The following is a 22,842-nucleotide window of genomic DNA, read 5'->3' as shown; positions in this document are numbered from 1 at the left end:
AGTGGGTTGTCGAGGATTTTGTACTCAGGAAAGTCGTAGTGCATGCTCATGAATGTGCTGGTTGTCATACCTCTGCTGCCATTTCAATGGCATTTGAGAACATGTTTGAAACATGATCACACTAGCTAGCTCCATTCAAACAACAGACTCAATAAATAAGCTCGTCAACTGCGCCTGCAGCAGATGTGAATACCCTCTGTCGTGGCATTGAAAGGCCTGCTCAACAAAGCGATTCGGTGGCATTCTCTCTTTACTGTGTCGCCTCCATGCTCGATGCTATGTACAATGACCACTACTTCGATGCAGACAAGAAACGGGGTTTACGTGAAATGTTACGTACACAGCTGGACATGATGGAAATGGACACCGTGAGAGTGCGCACCGAGGAAGTGAGGCCACAGACAGACAGAGCTGAAACTTTACTGCTTTACATGTAAACTCAGCAGCAACAAAAAAAAGGGTCCTCTCACTGTCAACCTAATTTATTTTCAGCAAACTTAACATGTGTAAATATTTGTATGAACATAACACGATTCAACAACTGAGACATAAACTGAACAAATTCCACAGATATGTGACTAACAGAAATAGAATAATGTATCCCTGAACAAATGGGGGTCAAATCAAAAGTAACAGTCAGTAGCTTGTGTGGCCACCAGCTGCATTATGCCCGTCCTGTTTCCCTGTAGCGCTGTCTTATGCCTCTCACAGTACAGACATTGCAATTTATTGCCCTGGCCACATCTGCAATCCTCATGCCTCCTTGCAGCATGCCGAAGGCACGTTCACACCGATGAGCAGGGACCCTGGGCATCTTTCTTTTAGTGTTTTTCAGAGTCAGTAGAAAGGCCTCTGGTGTCCTAAGTTTTCATAACTGTGACATTTATTGCCTACCTTCTGTAAGCTGTTAGTGTCTTAACGAACGTTCCACAGGTGCATGTTCATTAATTGTTTATGGTTCATTGAAAAAGCATGGGAAACTGTGTTTAAACCCTCTACAATAAAGATCTGTGAAGTTTGGATTTTTACAAATTATCTTTGAAAGACAGGGTCCTGAAAAAGGGACGTTTCTTTGCTGAGTTTTTGCTGAAATCCTGATTGAGAATGAAACGACTGAACAAATGAACAATGAAACAGCACAGCAAGTAAATGAAAGAAATAGGTTTTGATTATGTTTTACTGGTATTGGGGGCATATGTAAATGACCCAAAAATGTGTGTGTTTGTAACCTTTTATTTAACTAGGCAAGTCAGTTAAGAACATTCTTTTTTACAATGACTGCCTACCCCGGCCAAACCTGGACGACGCTGGGCCAATTGTGTGCCCGCCCTATTGGACTCCCAATCACAGCCAGATGTGATACAGCCTCGATATGAACCAGGGACTGTAGTGACGCCTCTTGCACTGAGATGCAATGCCTGAGACCGCTGCATCCATGTGTGTGTGTTAACTATTTAACTGTACTAGAATGCTTAAAAGGCCACTAAAATTGTAAATATCGGTTATCAGTATTGTTTTTTTTGGCACGGAAAAATATCGATATCGGACAAAAATGTAATCGGTGCATGACTATACCACCATGTCTTCTGTAGCACAAAGACCTCTGTATATTGACATTTTCTCCGACATTGTGTTGTCTTAACACCACAACTGCAGTTCCTTCTAACAAGGGATCATGAGTTGACAGAAGTTTTCGGGTTAGCTCATTGTAAACCTGTGGTGAGGGTCTGAATGCCTGGCTCTTGAGTGTTGTTTTGGCTAACCACAAAAAAACAGCTCCGATTATGATGGGGCTTGAAAACATATGGTTCCTCCAGACTAGTTTCGCAAAGTGTTGCGACTATTTTGTTACATGCTTTGTGGATTACATTAATTCCAGCGGATTACTTTTGTTAAACAGAAGGATGAACTACTTTCATTGAAAACATGTCACACGTGTCTGTTCTGTTTAACAGAGGCTTGTGGTTAGGAATGGTTTGGTTTTAAGCAGTGAGCCTGGACTGCAGTCATTTTTAGTTCTTCTTCTGAACAATATCTTGATATTAGGTTTATAAGCTTTTTGGTTTGTTTTCAGGCTGTTTATTTTATTGCGGCTGTTTATTCTGTTGAATATTTATTCATACCCACACCTACCCAGAAATCCTCATTGCAGTATGATGCTACAAACATCCACCCATAATTTTATTTAATCCAGAGTTTAACCTGAATCCCACAAATCACTACAACATATGGCTCATTCTGAAATGCTTTAAGATGTTTCTGAGAAGTTTCTCACTCTCACCCATATAATATCTCTCTGCAAATAAATAAATCATTGTTAGAACAACATTAAGTGTTGAAAAATAAAGAGTTGTTCCGTACCATAAAACTGAACGGTGTCCCAAATGGCACCATATTCCCTACATAGTGCACTACCTTTGACCAGAGGCACTGGTCAAAAATAGTGCACTATGTATGGAATAGGGTGCCATTTGGGACACAGAGCTGTTGTGTGGGAGGGAATGTTCTTCAGGCATATCTGCCACTTTGTGTGGGCTATGCTATGCACTCACCCTGATTGGTATCTGAAGGAGCAGTAACTAGCGATCGAGTCAGAAGATTGATTGAGCGTTTCTTTTGGAAGTATTTTGCTTCCATTTCATTCTGTTCAATAGTCTAGTGTTCAACTTAGTCAACTTAGACACAGGAACATTGTGTGCAATATTGTTTAGTTTGTACTGTTGAGCTACATAGGCTAATTTATGTAAAGGGGTATTTCCATCTAAAAGGACCCATGAGCACCGACGAGAAGTTCATAGAAGCATGACAAATTGGGTGTCAAATGAAAGCTAGTATATATTTGAGAAGTTGAGGCATTTGTGGATTTTTCAAAAATTGTCAATTCTAAAAATGTGGAGTAAGAAAAGGCTTTGATTTCTGGTCAAACGGATGGAATAGGAGTCATTGACGACATCAGTGGTGTAAAGTACTTAAAGGTATTTTAACTTAAGTACTACTTTGCTATTTATATTTTTGACAACTTTTACTACATTCCTAAAGAAAATGATGTACTTTTTACCCCATACATTTTCCCTGACACCCAAAAGTACCTGTTACATTTTGAACGCTTAGCAGAACAGGGAAATGGTCCAAATTCACACACTTATCAAGAGAACATCCCTGGTCATCTCTACTGTCTCTGATCTAGCGGACTCACTAAATACAAGCTATGTTTGTAAATTATGTTTGACTGTTGGAGTGTAACCCTAGCTATCCGTAAATAAAATAAATAGAAAATGGTGCCGTCTGGTTTTCTTAATGTAAGGAATTTGACATTTCTTTTGATACTTCAAATCAAATCAAATCAAATTTATTTGTCACATACACATGGTTAGCAGATGTTAATGTGAGTGTAGCGAAATGCTTGTGCTTCTAGTTCCGACAATGCAGTAATAACGAACAAGTAATCTAACTAACAATTCAAAAAAAAACTACTGTCTTATACACAGTGTAAGGGGATAAAGAATATGTACATAAGGATATATGAATGAGTGATGGTACAGAGCAGCATAGGCAAGATACAGTAGATGATATTGAGTACAGTATATACATATGAGATGAGTATGTAAACCAAGTGGCATAGTTAAAGTGGCTAGTGATACATGTATTACATAAGGATGCAGTCGATGATATAGAGTACAGTATCTACGTATGCATATAAGATGAATAATGTAGGGTAAGTAACATTATATAAGGTAGCATTGTTTAAAGTGGCTAGTGATATATTTACATTTCCCATCAATTCCCATGATTAAAGTGGCTGGAGTAGAGTCAGTGTCATTGACAGTGTGTTGGCAGTAGCCACTCAATGTTAGTGGTGGCTGTTTAACAGTCTGATGGCCTTGAGATAGAAGCTGTTTTTCAGTCTCTCGGTCCCAGCTTTGATGCACCTGTACTGAACTCGCCTTCTGGATGACAGCGGGGTGAACAGGCAGTGGCTCGGGTGGTTGATGTCCTTGATGATCTTTATGGCCTTCCTGTAGCATCGGGTGGTGTAGGTGTCCTGGAGGGCAGGTAGTTTGCCCCCGGTGATGCGTTGTGCAGACCTCACTACCCTCTGGAGAGCCTTACGGTTGAGGGCGGTGCAGTTGCCATACCAGGCGGTGATACAGCCCGCCAGGATGCTCTCGATTGTGCATCTGTAGAAGTTTGTGAGTGCTTTTGGTGACAAGCCGAATTTCTTCAGCCTCCTGAGGTTGAAGAGGCGCTGCTGCGCCTTCCTCACGATGCTGTCTGTGTGAGTGGACCAATTCAGTTTGTCTGTGATGTGTATGCCGAGGAACTTAAAACTTGCTACCCTCTCCACTACTGTTCCATCGATGTGGATGGGGGGGTGTTCCCTCTGCTGTTTCCTGAAGTCCACAATCATCTCCTTAGTTTTGTTGACATTGAGTGTGAGGTTATTTTCCTGACACCACATTCCGAGGGCCCTCACCTCCTCCCTGTAGGCCGTCTCGTCGTTGTTGGTAATCAAGCCTACCACTGTTGTGTCGTCCGCAAACTTGATGATTGAGTTGGAGGCGTGCGTGGCCACGCAGTCGTGGGTGAACAGGGAGTACAGGAGAGGGCTCAGAACGCACCCTTGTGGGTCCCCAGTGTTGAGGATCAGCGGGGAGGAGATGTTGTTGCCTACCCTCACCACCTGGGGGCGGCCCGTCAGGAAGTCCAGTACCCAAGGATTTGAGTTCCTGTATGTTTCTTTCATCACACCATGTCACCAGAAAGACATGGTGTGATTTTACCAGAAAGATTTTACCAGAAAGATGTTCGTTTCTGTCGGCGCGATGCGTGGAGAAACCCGCTGGCTGCACCGCTTCGGATTGCGTCTCTCCAGTTAGCCATGTTTCCGTGAAGCAGAGAACGTTAGTCTCTGATGTCCCTCTGGAATGCTACCCTTGCTCGGATTTCATCAACCTTGTTGTCAAGAGACTGGACATTGGCAAGAAGAATGCTAGGGAGTGGTGCACGATGTGCCCGTCTCCGGAGTCTGACCAGAAGACCGCTTCGTTTCCCTCTTTTTCTGAGTCGTTTTTTTGGGTCGCTGCATGGGAACCATCCCGTGGCACTGGTTGTAAGGCAGAACACAGGATCCGCATCGCGAAAAACATATTCTTGGTCGTACTGATGGTGAGTTGACGCTGATCTTATATTCAGTAGTTCTTCTCGGCTGTATGTGATGAAACCTAAGATGACCTGGGGTACTAGTGTAAGAAATAACACGTAAAAAAACAAAAAACTGCATAGTTTCCTAGGAACGCGAAGCGAGGCGGCCATCTCTGTCGGCGCCGGAAGTCGGACACTTAAGTATATTTAAAACCAAATACTTTTAGACTTTTACTCAAGTAGGATTTTACTGGGTTACTTTTTACTTGAGTCATTTTCTATTAAGTATCTTTACTTTTACTCAAGTATGACAATTGGGTACTTTTTCCACCAATGGAAGACATCTACCAGAAAAGAGTTGGCTATTAGAAATACATCAAAACACAATCATGTTGAAGTAAAGACCCCTGCCAACTAATATCAAAATAAATTATTTGCCTCCTAAGTTTAAAAAGCATTGCATTGCCAATTCTGTTACTTAAACCCACATATCTTTAAAACCTCTTAACGATCTGACCCTTTTTTTCAATACCCAAATCTAACTGAGACAGCAGGGGTTCAAACTGTAGAAGCCAGTTCCTACATTTGAATATAAAAATAGATTTTTATCAAACAAAACTATGCTACATTTTATCTCTGGGACCCTCAGGATGACAGATCAGAGCAAGATTACCGACTGTATGTTCATTATTTATGTTCAGAGGTGAGTGTATCAAACCAGTTGCCATGATAAGTGTTTTGTTGTGCACTCTCCTCAAACAATAGCATGGTATCTTTTCACTGTAATAGCTACTGTAAATTGAACACTGCAGTTAGATTATCAAGAATTTAAGCTTTCTGCCCATATAAGACATGTCTATGTCCCGGAAGGTTGGCTGTTGTTTACAACGTCATTCTAGTCACATTCGCTCAGGTTAGCAACAACCATCCCGGTTTAGAGACACTATCCTGTAGAGGTTAAAGGCAGTGCAGTCGAAAATGAGATTTTCCTGTGTTTTTTATTTATATTTCCACACTGAGGTTAGAATAATATTTTCAAATTGTGTAAAAGTCCCTTTTAGTGTAAGAGCGTTTGAAAAGACTGCTGTTTTGGTGGGATGGAGTTTTGTCCTTCCATTGTGACACCACCACCTCTCTGCCAATAACAAATCAAATCAAATCTCTCTGCCAAGAACAGCACATCCAACCCCCCCTCCTCCACTCAAACCACTCAGACAGTCCTAGCAAAATTGTTGCTTGAGACATTTCTCTTTGCTGAAAAGCTTTTTTTATTACCATTTTACTAGAAAACAATCACAGTAAGGTGCCTTCAGAAAGTATTCATACCCCTTAACTTATTCCACCTTTTGTTGTTACAGCCGGAATTCAAAACGGATAACTTTTTTTTATTTTTACACACAATACCCCATAATGACAAATTGAAAACAATGTTAGAAATGTATTAAATTAAATACAGAAATATATAGTTTACATATGTATTGACACCCCTGAGTCAATACATGTTTGAATCACCTTTGGCAGCGATTACAACTGTGAGTCTTTCTGGGTAAGTACCTAAAGAGCTTTGCACACCTGGATTTTACAATATATTTGAACATTATTATTTTAAAACTTCTTCAAACTCTGTCAAGTTGGTTGTCGATCATTGCTAGACAGCCATTTTCAAGTCTTGCCAGAGATGTTAAAGTCATCGTTGGCCTGATGGTGAAATCCCTGAGTGGTTTCCTTTCTCTCCAGCAACTGCATTAGGAAGGACACCTGTATTTTTGTAGTGACTGGGTGATACACCATCCAAAGTGTAATAACTTCACCATGCTCAAAGGGATATTCAGTGTCTTTTTTAATTAATCTACCAATTAGGTGCCCTCCTTTGAAATTCACTGCTTGACTGAGGAACCTTACAAATAATTGTATTTGTGGGGTACAGAGATGAGGTAGTCATTAAAAAATAATGTTAAACACTATTATTGGATACAGTGAGTACATACAACGTATTGTTACTTGTTAAGCACATTGTTACTCTTGAACTGATTTAGGCTTGCCATAGCAAAGGGGTTGAATACTTATTGACTAAGGACATTTCAGCTTTTCATTTTGTATTCATTTGTAAGCATTTACAAAAACATAATTCCACTTTGACATCATGGGGTATTGTGTGTAGGGCAGTGACACAATCTCACTTCAATACATTTTGAATTCAGGCTGTAACACAACAACAAAATGTGGGGAAAGTCTAGGAGTATGAATACTTTCTGAAGGCACTGTAATTGTTACCCAGAAATGATTTGATATTTAAAATTTGAGTTAAAAACATCTGCATTGGACCTGTTTTTAAGATATTTTCTCATTTCTCTCTCTCTCTCGTGAAGAGGGAGGATAAAGAAGGGTAGACCTACCAAGTGGTTTAGTGTTTTACCTGAATACAAGTTTGTTTATTCATTATTAGGTTGTGATTAAAACTGGTAATTTCGTTACCAAATCAGTAGCAGAATTTATAGAAATCATAGTAGCCACAAACCACAGTTTGGTCACCTGCTACTGTTCTCCCTTCCACTGCCATACTATTATGTTCAGCTCATAACAGTTTTTTTTTTCTGTTGTCTGGTGGTCAAAGCAAGACTGTGAAAACCGTCTGGACAATCTCCCTCTCTGCCTCTCTCTCTTTTAATTCTGTTACCGGATGTAAATCCACTTACTACCTACCGTAGTTCCATAACCAAAATAAATTGGTGTCATGTCATAGCTGACACCATTTTCTTTCTGCAGACATTTTTCAATCTTAATTCGGAGCAGACAATTAAGAGTTTTTGGAAAACCTGCATTAACAGAGGGATATTTTTTACCTTAATTCTCTTAGCAATGTTTGCATCATTCTTAACGGTAATTCGTTTTTGTGACAATTTGTGGAAATTGTTAAATGTAGGACCTTGTGCATGGAGTTGTATGGTTTGTTAAACTTTGAAATCAATGGTTTCTGTTTAGCATACATTTGAATTGAAAACTGAGTCAAAGCGTAATTCCGTTACCATGGAATTGCCCAAAGGCTTCCATAAAACAGCATATTCTTGAATACGGGAAGAGAGAACCACCTGCATCTGATTCCCAGCATTGCCTCCCACCCACACACAGCAGCCCTGGCAGGCTGTGACTGAGGCAGTGACGTGGTGCTGTTGAGCCCAGGTCTGCCAAGCCGAGCCCGGGTTTGAGATACCAGGGGATCAGAACGGCCCTACTACAGCCTGGGCACAGAGCAGCACAGCCCACTGCCAGAGCTGTTCTTAGCTCCTGAGTAAGAGAACCAACCAGAGCAAGCTGAGGTGGCAGGAGGACCAGGGCCGGGTCAGTTTCAGGCTGGGCCAACCCAAGCCAAGGGAGAGAGGGCTGGGATTCTGGTTCCCGAACATGGGTCTTCTCAGGGTTGTGAGGTGGGAATTAGAGGATTCCCACTGGAAGAATGGTAGCTTAGAGCATTGAGAGCAGTAGGGCAGAGCATTGAGAGCAGTAGGACAGAGCATTGAGAGCAGTAGGACAGAGCATTGAGAGCAGTAGGACTGAGCATTGAGAGGAGTAGGACAGAGCATTGAGAGGAGTAGGACAGAGCATTTAGAGCAGTAGGACAGAGCATTGAGAGCAGTAGGACAGAGCATTGAGAGCAGTAGGACAGAGCATTGAGAGCAGTAGGACAGAGCATTGAGAGCAGTAGGACAGAGCATTGAGAGCAGTAGGACAGAGCATTGAGAGCAGTAGGACAGAGCATTGAGAGCAGTAGGACAGAGCATTGAGAGCAGTAGGACAGAGCATTGAGAGCAGTAGGACAGAGCATTGAGAGCAGTAGGACAGAGCATTGAGAGCAGTACTCCTTCTCTTACCCGCTGGAACAATTATGTTTCACCTGTTTAATAGGTGAAAACTGAGGTCTTTTGTATGGGATCATCTTTTTTTGACCACTTATAAATCGAATTAAAAAATCCCCCATGCATCTGGGGCGAAGCTCATTCCTTAATGATTATTGCTGGGCTTTGGCCCTCCCTGTGTGTGCAGTTCTCTAACTGTGTGAGGCAAGTGCAATGCACAGCAAAGGTGAGGATTGGATTTATATAGCGCCTTTCTACCAACTGAGGTACCCAAAGCGCTTTACATAGTAAAGGGGGAAACTCACCTTATCCACCACCATTTTGGTAGAGAGTGCCCTCAGCCTGGATGCTGTTTACGTTGTAGTTTAAAACGACCTACCGCTGCAGCCCGACTCTGGCCAAAAGCACTTGACTTCTGTAGCCCTTTTATTTCAGCCTGAATGATTCAGTCAGTGCCCTGCTGAAAAATACATGACGTAGCTAAAGTTAGACCCATACCTCAGTTACATGGAAGCTGCTGTACACATCAATAGCCTAGCTGTTCTATTTGAAAATGCACATGTTGTTTTCCTGTGTGTGCACTGCATCTGTCTGTGTCTTTTAAGGACACGTAGGCTGTAACCAGAATGCCACATTTGGCCTCCGTCAGTTAATCAATCAGTCAGATAGTAAAAGCAGACCTATTTGACATCCATACACTACTGTCCAGTGAACTGAACAAATGATATGAATGAACACTAGTTGAGGCAATTGCTGCCCTGTTATGAGCTCTGTTAGCCTGTTGTTCAGTGCATTCAGACCCATTTGTCTTTTACCACATTTTGTTATGTTACAGCCTTATTCTAACATTTATTTAAAAATATATATCTACACACAATACAGCATAATTACAAAGCAAAAAAAATGGTTTTTAGAAAATAAAAAAACTGAAATATCACCTTTTACATAAATATTCAGACCCTTTACTCAGTACTTTGTTCAAGCACCTTTGGCAGCGATTACAGCCTTGAGTCTTCTTGGGTATGACCCTACAAACTTGGCACACCTGTATTTGGAGAGTTTCTCCCATTCTCTGTCAGATTGGATGGGGAGCGTCGCTGCACAGCTATTTTCAGGTCTCGCCAGAGATGTTAAATCGGGTTCAAGTCCAAGCTCTGGCTGAGCAACTCAAGGACATTCAGAGACTTGTCCCGAAGCCATTCCTGCGTTGTCTTGGCTGTGTGCTTAGGGTCATTGCCCTGTTGGAAGGTAAACCTTCGCACCAGTCTGAGGTCCTGAGCGCTCTGGAGCAGGTTTTCATCAAGGATCTGTTTGTACTTTGCTCCGTTTGTCTTTCCCTCGATCCTGACTAGTCTCCCAGTCCCTGCCGCTGAAAAACATCCCCACAACATGATGCTGCCACCACCATGCTTCACCGTAGGGATGGTGCCTAGTTTCCTCCAGATGTGATGCTTGGCATTCAGGCCAAAGAGTTAAACCTTGGTTTCATCAGACCAGAGAACCTTGTTTCTCGTGATCTGAGAATCCTTTAGGTACCTTTTGGCAAACTCCAAGCGGGCTGTCATGTGCCTTTTTACTGAGGAGTGGCTTCCGTCTGGCCACTCTACCTTAAAGGCCTGATTGTTGGGGTGCTGCAGAGATGGTTGTCCTTCTGGAAGGTTCTCCCATCTCCACAGAGGAACTCTGGAGCTCTGTCAGAGTGACCATCGGGTTCTTTGTCACCTCCCTGACCAAGGCCCTTCACCCCCGATTGCTCAGTTTGGCCGGGCAGCCAGCTCTAGGAAGAGTCTTGGTGGTTCCAAACTTCCATTTAAGAATGATGGAAGCCACTGTGTTCTTGGAGACCTTCAATGCTGCAGAAATGTTTCGCTACCCTTCCCCAGATCTGTGCCTCGACACAATCCTGTCTCGGAGCTCTCTAGACAATTCCTTCAACCTCATGGTTTGTTTTTTTCTCTGACATGCACTGTCAACTATGGGACCTTATATAGACAGGTGTGTGCTTTTCCAAATCATGTCCAATCAATTGAATTTACCACAGGTGGACTCCAATCAAACATCTCAAGGATGATCAGTGGAAACATGATACACCTGAGCTCAATTTCAAGACTCATAGCAAAAGGTCTGAATTGTTATTTAATAAAAAATTTAAAAAAGTGTTTAAAAATAATGACTAACAATTCAAAAAAACTGTTTTTGCTATGTCATTATGGGGTGTTGTGTGTAGATTGATGAGGAACATATTTTTTATTTAATCAATTTTAGAATACGGCTCTAACGTAACGAGATTAAAAAGTGAAGGGGTCTGAATACTTTCCGAATGCACCGTATGTAGAATACAGGCTGTGAATGACCCGTTCTGCTTGTGTATCTCTTGCTCTGTCCTGTAGGTGCAATCCTGGGTCGCTCGGATACACCGGAGTGTGTTTACTACAACTCTAGCTGGGAGAAGGAGCGAACCAACCGCAGTGGCATCGAGCCTTGCTACGGAGATAAGGACAAGAGGCTCCACTGCTTCGCCACCTGGAAAAACACCTCGGGAACTATCGAGATCGTCAAGCAGGGCTGCTGGCTGGACGATGTCAACTGCTATGACAGGTTAGGTAGTGTCTTATTCTGAGGCAAGATTGTAGACTTAGGGCTTAGTGGTCCTTCTGTAGCTCAGTTAGTAGAGCATGGCGCCAGGATAGTGGGTTTGATTCCCGGGACCTCCGATACATGAAAATGTATGCACAAAAACAGTCACTTTGGATAAAAGTGTTTGCTAAATGGCATATACAGTGGGGCAAAAAAGTATTTAGTCAGCCACCAATTGTGCAAGTTCTCTCACATAAAAAAATGGAGAGGCCTGTAATTTTCATCATAGGTACACTTCAACTATGACAGACAAAATAAGAAAAAAAAATCCAGAAAATCACATTGTAGGATTTTTAATGAATTTATTTGCAAATGATGGTGGAAAATAAGTATAAGTACGGCATCTCCGACCACATACCACATTTTCGGATCAAGCCTAAATTGGCTTTCTACTACAGCGCTTGTCAGAGTGGTTGTCTGTCTCTTCCTGTAAAGATGTAGTTCTTCCTCACCAGAGAGAGAAAAAGTGAGAGAAAGAGGGGGATCGGTTCAGTGGAGGGCTGCCAGCACTCAGCTCTCTACCTTTGTGACAGAGGTGTTCTCTTCTTTCTTCTCCTGTCTTTCTCTCTCTCTCTCTGCCGCAGTAGTGAATGTGTGGAGACGAAAGAGAGTCCGGACGTCTTCTTTTGCTGCTGCGAAGGCAACATGTGTAACGACAAGTTCCTCTACAGCCCCGACACGCAGGCTGTCCAAAGTAAGTCGTCATGTAAGTTCACACACAGGAAGCTGATGTAATGTCACATCCTCCTCTGTCTGTTTTCCAGCCAAACACAGACGATCAGTCAATAAGAATAACCCAACCTAACCCAAGAGGCACTGGGGCATATTCCCCAACACACACTAAAGACACAAGGTCTTCTAATTCACCAGGGCCCGTAGGTCTACTGCTTTAATTTAAAACTCTGTGTCCAGGCTGGCCACTCTCCTCCTCTCTATGGCGGCCAGTAGGGACCTGTCTGAGTCTAGGCCCAGTCAGAGTGTAGCAACTAGTGTCGTCCGTCGGGGCCACCAAGCCCAGACCCAGATAACCTCAGTGTCACAGGAAGGTTGCAATAATGCAATCCAGCCGTGTTTGTGATGGCAGAGAACTGTGATGGCAGAGAACTGTGATGGCAGAGAACTGTGATGGCAGAGAACTGTGATGGCAGAGAACTGTGATGGCAGACAACTGTGATGGCAGACAACTGTGATGGCAGACAACTGTGATGGCAGACAACTGTGATGGCAGACAACTGTGATGGCAGACAACTGTGATGACATAGCTGTGGCTGATCACATCAAATACTACATCTTTGTGATATGACAAGTGGGCGCACTGCACAGTAAGGCTTAGCTATTTGTTTTTTGGGTCAGTTGGTTGTTTCGGTGGTTATTTTTGGCTGCTGGCTTAAGTTCTCATGAAATGCATTTCACTATTAATCTCACTATTTAGAGGATTTTGTTGAAGCGACCCAGATGTGTTGAGCTGTGTCGGGAACTATTTTTAGAGTGTTTCACTACTAGTCTTCTGATACCATTGTGTATGGCGTGATGAAAATATGAGGGGAACAAAGCACATTTGCATACCTGTATTAAGGTGTATTCTCTCTCCATCTCCCTGTCTCCTCCTCACCAACCCCCTTCCCTCTCTTTCCACCATCCTCCCCATTCTCGCACCTTTATGTACCCCACACCTCTCCTTTTCTTCCCCCTCCTCCCCATTACCACCCTCTCCGCCCCCCGGTCCTCCGTCCACAGCGACCTCCAACCCGTTTTCCCAGAAGCCTCAGCTGTTCAACACCCTGCTGTACTCTCTGGTGCCCATTATGGGCATCGCCGCCATCATCCTCTTCTCCTTCTGGATGTACCGTCATCACAAGCTGGCATACCCCCCCGTCCTGGTGCCAACACAGGTAAGAGTGTGAGAGTGTGTGCGTGCGATGTCCAGAATAAACGGAAGACGTACTCCTCACTGCTTGGTATTTTAATCTTGATATAGGAGTGACTCACTAACATTTCCAAGGAAAACGGATGCAAAACAATGGATGGCAGAAGAGAACGTTGAACCTGCTGATCTGAAGTGAACACACGTGATTAGCTGGAGAGTGACAGGAAGCCTAGCCCCGACTCGGACCGTGTGCGGCCGTGTGTGTGCGTGCAGTCCATGCAGTGTATGTGGGCACAGCCTGCCACTAATACTGTGAAATGTGTATCTGCTCAGCACTCAAGCCATTACTATGGCCCCACACACAGGCACACGACGGACACACACAAAGCTGTTGTTTGTTTACCCTGGTTAGGCTCACAGGATAGGGCTCTGTGCTCATAGGTCGGACAAGAGTGGCTCACTCAAGCCTGCTCCTGTACAGCTCTTTGTAAACTGCCGTTCAATAAATACAAATGTCACCAGAACACTGCCACTGCCTTTCCTCTGCCTGTTGCCCTTTGCAGTGTGTTTGAGAGGGAGCCCACGATGCCGTGAAGTGTTTGGTTACTGCGTCATACGGAACAGTGTGACCTGACCCCACTCCTCTGCCTCCACCCCAAAGGCTCCCTGTGTTTGTCATCTATTTCTGGGGTGAGCTGGGATGATTCTGGCCTCCCTAACCCAGCACTACGTGGCCATGATGCCATGGAGGAGCGAGCACCCAGGGTGCGGTTTAGGCCTGAAAGGGAAAGTGAGGGGAAAAGCACAAACGAATAAATAATGCAGTCAGGCTCTCCCTCCCCCTTCCCCTCTTTCTCCCTCCCTCCTTCCCTCCCCTGGAGGCTGGCTCTAACCCTGGGCCCTTAAAGTGTCCATGTTTAATCTATAACGCATCTCCTTTGAGTAAAAGTGCTGATTGCCTTGCCTTGTGAGCAGCTGATCTGACACCGGACTAAAACTCGCCCACTTCGACTCTTAATCTCTGTGTCATGTCTGATTTGTTACGACAAGCACCCCTCCATTTCATTTGCCCTATGTGGGTTTGCTTCAAGCTCTGCTGTAGCCAGACGAGCAGTCGTGACACGCGGGTGAGGTGAGCCTGGAGAATGTACATTTAAGAGCATCCGTCTATTTGCTATGAATACAACAATGGAATGCAGGAAATGCCAGGACACCGTTAGCTAGTGTCCTAGAGGTTGCCAGAGTCTGGCAGTAATACATGCATACACAGGCCCAGGGCTAGTTATGGCAGGGACATCATTTATGACTGTTCTGCTTGGGCACAGCAGCCACTCTCCTAACTACCTGTCTTACTGTATGGAACATGAGCTGAGGCCTCCATCATTAATTTTTTTTTTTTTTTTTTCAAAGGTAAACAATCACTGTGCTTTGTTACAGAGTGAGAGTGAGCGAGAAGGGATCGGCAACCTCTCAAGGGTCACCACAATCACGTCCATATCTGAATTTGAGCCAGCATGCTACAGCAGGAAAATAATCCCGCAGGAACAGGACATTTGAATTATTATGTGGATTATAATTAATAGTCATTTTTGTAGGGGTTGATGCACGTTTCATTAGGGAGAAACGAGTCAGAAATATCAGTGGAAATTACGAAAGTTCTCCTGCAACAGGGTGGTCAAATTAAGATCCTACATCTGTATGAAAACAGTTGAGTATAAAAAAAGGCTCAGGCAGAAAAGGAGATGGCTGCTCTATTAGTATTCTATACTTTTAACTAGCCTGCACTGAGTGTACAAAACATTAAGAATACATTCCTAATATTGAGTTGCACCTCCTCCCTTTTGCCCTCAGAACAGCCTCAGTTCGTCAGGGCATGGACTCGACAAGGTGTCGAAAGCATTCCACAGGGATGCTGGCCCATGTTGACTCCAATGCTTCCCACAGTTGTCAAGTTGGCTGGATGTTCTTTGGGTGGTGGACCATTCTAGATACACACTGGAAACTGTTAAGCGTGAAAGAGCCAGCAGCGTTGCAGTTGACACATCTGTGCACCTGGCACCTACTACCAAACCCTGTTCAAAGCTTAAAAATCCTTCTTTAACCGGTCTCCTCCCCTTCATCTACACTGATAGAAGTGGATTTAATGTGACATCAATAAGCGGTCATGGATTTCACCTGGACTCACCTGGTCAGTCTATGTCATGGAAAGATGTTTCGTATATTCGCTTTCCCACACAAGCACAAACACATGGTCATCAGATGCTGCGGCGCCAGGCGACACTGTCCACATATTTGTTATCGGGGCTCTATTTTTCATACGGCCATGAGAGGTCAGGGGAAGCTGGAATTGATTCAGTAGCTGACGACACACACAGGCCCACATCTTTCACACGCCAGACCCAGGAGGAGTGAGAGGGGCGAGAGAGAAGAAAAGGGAGGCGGCCCAGGAGGAAAGCTGGAGAGAGAGAGGAGAAACTGGGAGAGATCTCTCTTACCAGAGTCATCTATCATCTGGGATGTGACTACTGCTCCTTTATCTACCTCCATTTCACCCTCACTGAAAACAATCATTTCTTTTTGCCTCTTTTCTATCCTATAACAAGCACGCCTTTCATATAATGATAGAGGTAAGATACGTCTAATTAAACTCCCAACACTTTTCAATTTCAGTGGGTTTTGGTTGGGAGGGAGCTTGATAACTGGGCCCGTTTCATTTCTGGCTGCTTCCCGATGTATTGTTTTATTTCTTTGGGATGGGTTTATTTTATATGTGAGTCATGGTTGCTTTTATGGAACTTTTTAATCATATTTTTGCATGGACGTCATGCATATATTTTTTTTTCATCCTTTGTAATGCAGAATACAGTGGAATCAACCGATGCCCAAACAAAGTACATGCATGAGTCAATATACAAAATGCATTCTATGAGCATGGATGTCCACTTTGGATGATGATATTTTGCACTTTTTTTTTAATCTGTTGCAATGCAACCAAGGGTAGCTAACTAAGATGACGTGTGCCAACGTGTAAATGAAAGAGGGGTTGGAATCCATTGAATTACGGAAAGGCTGACTCTGAAATGAAACCTTATTCTCTATATACTGCAGTACTTTTGCCCAGGGCCCATGGGATTCTGGTCAAAAGTAGTGCACTATGTTGGGAATAAAGTGTCGTTTGGGACACGGCCCATTCTTGTGCTAATACATGGATGAAAGAGGCATTGGACCAATTTAAATACAAGTATGGCCTTTGATGTGGCGCTGGTCAAGATTTAGCCAATGTTTCGCAACAAAGGACTACTGTTAACCCCCCCAGCAGCATGTGATGCTTTCAATGTCATAAGTCAATTGCTGTAATTGAAGTAGCTGAGATGTGTGATTGTTTGAAGGCCTCATGCATCAGAGTGGGTGGGTTTGTGCAGATTATTTTTTTATTTCCTTTGGTACAGTGTGGTGTGCTGACAAAGTGTAGTGCTTTACTTGAACTGTTTGCCACTGGTCTAGGGATACGTCCCAATTGGCACCCTATACCCTAAATAGTGCACTATTTTTGACCAGAGCTCTCGTGGACCCCAGTCAAAAGTAGTGCATATGTAGGGAATAGGGTGCCATTTGAGACTCATCCTAGGCCTTTAGACAGTCAGTGGATCTGAGCAAATTGCCCGTACCTCCTTAGCAGGGTTACCTAGGGTTACCTCTTCCAAATTGTTCTGTGGTACAGCTGGTATCTATTGTGAATGCTCCTTAGCCTCCTTGGCTGTGTCATTGTTCCTGAGGACTTTGGATTTTAGAAACAAAACAGTCCTTCAATTCCAATATAGAACCGTCATGGTGGCCTAGAGTCAGTTGGAACTGCCTCAGCCTGCCAAGTGGTTACTTCTAAGTGAACTTGCAGACAGTAAGAAAATATTTTCACAACTTTTTACCTGTCAATCTGCTCCTTGTCGCATGTGTCATTACATTGCTAGCCAAGGAATGCCTCCCAAATGACACACTATCCCCTATAGTGTGCCCTACTTTTTAACCAGGGCCCATAGGATTCTGGTTAAAAGTAGTGCACTATATAGCGAATAGGGTGCCAATCGGGACACCCACCACGATTCATAACCCTCTTACCACCACCAAGGACGTACCAGATCGTAAATCGGCCGTAAAATAAACACAATTGTTTAGGTTTTTTTTGTTCCTTTTTCAAAACATCATAAATGGGATGGAATTCTATTGAGGGACATTTATTAGTGCCCAGGGGCGTCTCTCCATTAAACACAATACGGTTTTCAATCCTGCTTTTTACGACTCAGCATTCAAGCGTCTGATTAATTATTGAAACTATGGCGAGGAAAAGTCAGGCGTAAGCATGTCGGGCAGGCAGGCGTCTGGTGTGTTTACTGAAACCGTGGCCAATGTCAGCGCTGCTGCTTGGCAGGCTGTTGATGGCGGCGAGAGTCTGCCCCAACCTCCCCTCTCACCATTCTTCAGCTCTGCAGGGCGACAATAGACCCCCCCCCCCGAACACCCCTCACTTGTTCATCTTTCCATCAATGGTTGCCATGCCCTCCAGTGGACATTGAACCAGCACCTATGTATTGTTTGGTTTTGGGGCTCCACATCGATGGTGACATCGTACTCCCTCACTCTCTCTCGAAAGTCACACGTGGAAGTGATTAGTTTAATCCAGAGGACCAGCTGACTTGACCCATTTTATATTTGGAACACACACACAGTTTGTGACACTTGCTCCCTCTAGCACATTGTTGATTTGAAACTAACCCTGCCCTAAGCCATCACCAGTGGGGGAGGCTTGACCCATCCAGTCCACTCATATCAGGTTGCTCTTCATGCGATACAGTGCCCAGATATAAATATGCTAAATACATGGCATTACTTCTGACAGCAGCTACTGCCACACCAGCCTTGTTTTCAACCCTGCTAGGTTGGCACCCGATTGCATATATAATGCACTACTTTTGACCAGAGCCATTTAGGCCTTGGTCAAAAGTAGTTGAGAAAATAGAGAGCCATTTGGGACGCATCACCACAATCGAAGGCTAAAGGCGCCCTCCCCTCTCTTTTATTAACTAGCTTCTTCTAAGTCCCAGACCTCTCCTCTCTTCTCCTGTCTCTTATTTACTCTACCTTTTATGCGGGAGGACTTGTGAAAGAGACGCTTGGTCTTCAAATATTCCTGTAATAACATGGAAGGATCTAATTGGAAATGGATGTCAAGTCCATTTCTTTGAAGAGACGGTAGGACTGACCGAGCTAATGCCCTGTGAAGTCTCAGAGAAGACTCTGGCTGCGCCCCAAAAGGCACCGTATTCCCTATATACTGTAGTGCACTACTTTTGACCCGAATCCTATGGGCCCTGATCAAAAGTAGTGCACTACATAGGGATGCATTCAACTTATAACTTTTTAGTCATTTATCAGACAGTCTTACCCAGAGCGACTTACAGTAAGTAGTGAGTGCATTTTCTTTAGTACTTGTCCCCTGTGGGATTCGAACCCATAACCTTGGCGTTGCAAGCGCCATGCTCTTACCAACTGAGCCACACAGGACCACGTAACTGAAGTAGAATACAACAATGTGCTCTCCTTGTCCTGGAATGATCCCTGCGGACAGTGTTTTAAGCGTTCACACTGCTCTGTGTCTAGACGAACTAAGACAGTTTTCCTTGATGGAAATCTTTCAGATGAATCTCATCAGGTTTTCATCAATGTCTTGTCTAGTCTGGACTCTTTTTCATAACGATCTGTCTTCCCAAGTGTGTTCCCAGCAATTACACAGCTTTTAGAGTTCAAAAATACTGTTCCTGTTAGCGCAATGACAGAACTAATTAGATACAATAAAATTGTATCCGGTGTATCAGCGTCATGTGGGGACTGAATACGGTGAGGACATGCACCTGTTCTTTCCGCTATTCTCAACTGAGAAGCAATGATGGAAATTAGAATTGGCATTTCAATTTACCTCCTGAATCAATTGACTGAACTGAAATGGAATTGAGCCCAACACCAAGTATGTAGCCCCAATGTCACACTAGTACAGAGCGTATGAGTGTTTTCATTGATCCCAGTACCAACCTGCTGTCTATCTCCCTGTCTGCCCTCTGCTACAGGACCCACTGGGGCCACACACCCCTCCCTCTCCCATCATGGGGCAGAAGCCATTGCAGTTGATCGAGATCAAAGCCAGGGGGCGCTTCGGCTGTGTGTGGAAGGCTCAGCTCCTCAATGACTACGTGGCTGTCAAGGTCTTCCCCATTCAGGTATGAGTTGGACGTTGAGGTACACTGTTGATGTAAAAATGACTTTATATAGATAATTGATTGATTGAGGTTTAGCTCTGTTCTAGGAAGTTGGCTTGAGCCTCCTGTTTTATGGGACTGAAGTGCCCCATGAAATACTATTAGTTATTGTGGTCATATCTGTGCGTCAAACAAGGTGAAATAGCTAATATATGCCATTCAGCAGATGCTTTTATCCAAAGCAACTTAGTCATGTGCGCAAACATTTTCTGTATGGGCGGTCACGGGAATCAAACCCGCAATCCTGCCGTAGTAAGTGCCGTCCTCTACCAGCTGAGCTACAGAGAACCTAACGTTGTGTGTTGGTGTGTCCACCTGCAGGACAAGCTGTCATGGCAGAACGAGTATGAGATCTACAGCCTGACTGGGATGAAACACGAGAACCTGCTCCACTTTATCGGTGTGGAGAAGAGAGGCAACAACATGGACATAGACCTCTGGCTCATAACAGCCTATCACGACAACGTATGTCCATAACTTGATTGTCCATTAAAATGTACATTTGTCTATTTCAGGGATCATCAACTGGAATCAGAGAGGATGGTCAGGGGGCCGGAACATAATTACAAATCATTTGTAGACTGCAAATTGACCGCAAGAAGCCCAAACAGATACACTACTGTTCAAAAGTTTGGTTTTTTTTGTCCATTAAAATAGCATCAAATTGATCAGAAATACAGTGTAGACATTGTTAATGATGTAAATGACTATTGTAGCTGGAAGCGGCTGATTTTTAATGGGATATCTACATTGTTGTACAGAGGCCCATTATCAGCAACCATCACTCCTGTGTTCCAATGGCACGTTGTGTTACCTAATCCAAGTTTATATTTGTAAAAGGCTAATTGAGCATTAGAAAACCCTTTTGAAATTATGTTAGCACAGCTGAAAATTTGAGAAACAGACGCCACACAAGTCCTCAACTGCTCAATTGCCAAGAAACTGAAGATCTCGTACAACGCTGTGTTCTACTGCCTTAACAGAACAGTGCAAACTGTCTCAAACCAGAATAGAAAGAGGAGTGGGAGGCCCCGGTGCACAACTGAGCAAGGGGACAAGTACATTACAGTGTCTAGTTTGAGAAACAGACGCCTCACAAGTCCTCAACTGGCAGCTTCGTTAAATAGTACCAGCAAAACACCAGTCTCAACATCAACAGTGAAGAGGCGACTCCGGGATCCTGGCCTTATAGGCAATTTCTCTGTCCAGTGTCCGTGTTCTTTTGCCCATCTTAATATTTTATTTTTGTTGGCCAGTCTGAGATATGGCTTTTTCTTTGCAACTCTGCCTAGAAGGCCAGCATCCCAGAGTCGCCTCTTCACTGTTGACGTTGAGACTGGTGTTTTGCTTGCACTATTTTCTCAGAACAAGAATAAACTGACAAGTTTCAGAAGAAATTTGTTTCTGACCATTTTGAGGCTAATTGAACCCACAAATGCTGATGCTCCAGATACTCAACTAGTCTAAAGATGGCAGTTTTATTTCTTCTTTAATCAGAACAACAGTTTTCAGCTGGCTAACATAATTGCAAAGGGGTTTTCTAATGCTCAATTAGCCTTTGAAAATGATAAACTTGAATTAGCTAACACAATGTTGCTGATAATGGGCCTCTGTACAGCAATGTAGACATTCCATTCAAAATCTGCCGTTTCCAGCTACAATAGTCATTTACAACATTAATAATGTCTACACAGTATTTCTGATCAATTTAATGTTATTTTAATGGACAAAAAAAATAATTTTCTTTTGAAAACAAGGACATTTCTAAGTGACCCCAAGCTTTTGAACGTTAGAGTATATTTGACACCAAAAAAAAAACTTGCTAACATTTGTATACGATCAGATATTATGCGTGGGAATACTTTGGAAGAGATTTCCAAAATTAAAATCACTTGGAGCTGAAAAGACCACCCATAAATAGTCTCAGACAACTTGGGGGGGGATCAAATAAAATGTGCCTGCGTGTCGCCAGTTGGGGAACCCTGGTCTATTTGTTCTTAACCCCCAACCGACCAAACACCACAGGAGACTGGTGGGAGGAGCTATAGGAGGACGGACTATTGTAACAACTGGAATGGAATAAATGGTTCCACATCAAACATATGGAAACCACTTGTTTCACTTCATTCCATTAATTCCATTCCAGCCATTACAATAAACCTGTCCCCCTATAGCTCCTCCTACCAGCCTCCTCTGCCACACATATACCAAGAGAATGGAAGCAGCACAGGGTCAGCGCCTGAAGCGGGTTTCCAATGACTGGCAACAACAGGTTGCCTGTCTGCCCTCCAGTGGTTGGACAGTGTTACTACAACTATGTTATCCCCCCCCCCCCCCTCCTCCCATGTCACAGCTGAAGCAGGATCAGAGATGTCAAATTAACCAATGTCCTAATTTCCCGGCGCACAATCCTACAGGGTGAATAGAGAAAAGACTAACACTCATTGTGTTTCCCCCATAGGGCTCTCTGACTGATTACCTGAAGGCCAACGTGGTGTCATGGAACGAGCTGTGCCACATCTCCCAGACCTTGGCCCGTGGCCTGGCCTATCTCCACGAGGACATCCCTGGGCTGAAGGACGGACACAAGCCCGCCGTCGCACACAGGTGGGTAGGGTGTGGTATCCGCCGGGCCCGGTCCTACCTTGAATTAAAAAAAACGTTATTGTTCGCGGAGGGGGGGCACTCTCTTTCTCTCTCTCTCTGTCTCTCTCTCTCTCATCACTCTCTTTCTGGCTCCAACAGGGACATGAAGAGCAAGAATGTGCTTCTGAAGAACAACCTGACAGCCTGCATAGCGGACTTCGGCCTGGCCCTGAAGTTTGAAGCTGGGAAGTCAGCAGGAGATACCCACGGCCAGGTAAAATAGTGACGCTGGTTATTCTGATGCTGTATTAACCTGCAGAAAGAGCAGACTCTGTCAATACGTTATCCGCAAATGTTGTGATACTGTAGTTCACTTCAAAATCAAATACATTTTCAGACTTCAAAAGCGGTGTAATATCGCACGATTGAGGTCCGTAAGAGGCGTGTA

General features: G+C 43.8%; 1 protein-coding gene and 1 non-coding gene across 8 annotated transcripts in view; one reads left to right on the top strand and one right to left on the bottom strand.

Annotated features, from left to right (window-relative positions):
- LOC109906676 (activin receptor type-2A) overlaps positions 1-22,842 on the top strand; it is a 48,995-nt gene that overhangs the window by 21,098 nt on the left and 5,055 nt on the right. For 2 of the 7 annotated variants that reach the window (XM_031792349.1, XM_031792348.1), the window contains exons 3-10: positions 11,387-11,594; positions 12,218-12,339; positions 13,371-13,525; positions 16,104-16,127; positions 19,620-19,769; positions 20,130-20,273; positions 22,270-22,415; positions 22,554-22,668. In XM_031792349.1, coding sequence (XP_031648209.1) covers positions 11,387-11,594; positions 12,218-12,339; positions 13,371-13,525; positions 16,104-16,127; positions 19,620-19,769; positions 20,130-20,273; positions 22,270-22,415; positions 22,554-22,668 — 1,064 coding nt within the window. The remainder of the gene's footprint in view (positions 1-11,386; positions 11,595-12,217; positions 12,340-13,370; positions 13,526-16,103; positions 16,128-19,619; positions 19,770-20,129; positions 20,274-22,269; positions 22,416-22,553; positions 22,669-22,842) is intronic. The other 5 variants (XM_031792350.1, XM_031792351.1, XM_031792353.1 and 2 more) reach the window with 5 other exon arrangements.
- On the bottom strand, positions 18,987-19,059 carry trnaa-ugc (transfer RNA alanine (anticodon UGC)). The gene has a single exon. It is a non-coding gene; the product is annotated as a tRNA-Ala (tRNA).

This window comes from Oncorhynchus kisutch, linkage group LG16 (assembly GCF_002021735.2).
Source record: "Oncorhynchus kisutch isolate 150728-3 linkage group LG16, Okis_V2, whole genome shotgun sequence".
Lineage (NCBI taxonomy): Eukaryota > Metazoa > Chordata > Actinopteri > Salmoniformes > Salmonidae > Oncorhynchus > Oncorhynchus kisutch.
Note: the sequence above shows the minus strand (reverse complement) of the source record. Positions and strands in the feature narration are given on the sequence as shown.